A 1268-nucleotide genomic window follows, 5' to 3' on the forward strand; every position below is an offset into this window, starting at 1 on the left:
CCTGATTAACAGAAACTAAAAGGCTAATCAAAATAATCTAAAATCTCCATCCTAAAAATATATATAATAGACTCTTTTATGTTACATGGGTAGAGGATAGCTATTAAAAGATAATAGGTCAGATAGATAGATATATGAGAGGTATATATATCACTCACGAATTTATTTTTTCTTGTTTCCATTTTTTTAAATTTTAATTCCTGGGTAGTTAACATACAATGTCATATTATTTCCAGGTATACAATATACTGATTCAACAACTCCATTTATCACTCAGTGCTCATGAAGAGAAGTGTACTTTTTTTGGCGGGGGGAGGGGGGGAACAGATGCCATTTATTGGTCTAAGCAGTGTAACGAGTAATAGGCTTGGACAGAGCTCCCCTGTCTGTCCTGGCTCCCATCTTCCCTCTCCTGGGAGTTGGTGATTCACCCCTAGGGGAGAACAGTCTTCTGGGTAGGGGTGTCAGACAGAGCCAGGTTAAAAAATACAGAGCTGGGATCTTAAAGGGGATCAGGGTGAAGTAGAAAATATAGGGTTACCAGATCATCCAAATAAAAAGTCCGTCAGGGTAGAAGAGAGGCTGTTTCCCCACATGGGCCCCTCTGCCCTTGCCAGGAATGGGAGGGGGCAGGAAGCTTCTGCTAGAGATTTCCTACTGTGCCCTTCGTGCCATTAGCATCTCCTGGATGTTGTCTTCAGCTTCCTTCACACTCCGCTCTAGGTAGGATTTCTTCTGCTCTAATTCTTTAATTTTTTCCTCTGCTATTTTCTGTTTCTCTAATAGTTGACTGTGAATTACCTCCTTGGACTGAAGAATAAACATTCTTCCTACACCTTCATACATGTTAGTCTCATCTACCAAAGTCATAATCTCTGTATCTGTAAGATGTGCATGCTTTTTCATTCTGTTTAGCTGTTCAATCTGTATGTCTGCAAGCTTCACCTTCTGTTGAGTGTCAATTACTTTGGCTTGAAGTTCTGTGAAGGCTTTTTTTAACTCCAGATCCACGGGAGCCGCCATCTTGGTTCACTCGGTGCGCCTCGAGAAGTGTACTTTTAATCCCCTTTACCTATTTCTCCCATCCTCCCACTCACCTCCCCTCTAGTAACCATCTATTTGTTCTCTGTAGTTAAGAGTCTGTTTTATTGATTTGTCTCCTTTTTTTCTTTATTCATTTGTTTTGTTTCTTAAATTCCACATATGAGTGAAATTATATGGTATTTGTCTTTCTCTGACTGGCTTATTTTGCTTAACATTATACTCTT

At 39.8% G+C, this 1268-nt stretch overlaps 1 protein-coding gene across 1 annotated transcript; it reads right to left on the reverse strand.

The window, feature by feature from the left end:
* Positions 1-317: 317 nt before the first annotated feature.
* Positions 318-1037, reverse strand: LOC101683423 (prefoldin subunit 1-like). Its single transcript, XM_045063125.1, has one exon. The coding sequence runs from the start codon at positions 1021-1023 to the stop codon at positions 655-657; it is 369 nt and encodes a 122-aa protein (XP_044919060.1). The 5' UTR covers positions 1024-1037; the 3' UTR covers positions 318-654.
* Positions 1038-1268: the final 231 nt, after the last annotated feature.

The sequence above is a fragment of the Mustela putorius genome, unplaced genomic scaffold (assembly GCF_011764305.1).
Source record: "Mustela putorius furo isolate JIRA1106 unplaced genomic scaffold, ASM1176430v1.1 tig00003846_pilon_pilon_pilon, whole genome shotgun sequence".
Classification (NCBI taxonomy): Eukaryota; Metazoa; Chordata; class Mammalia; order Carnivora; family Mustelidae; genus Mustela; species Mustela putorius.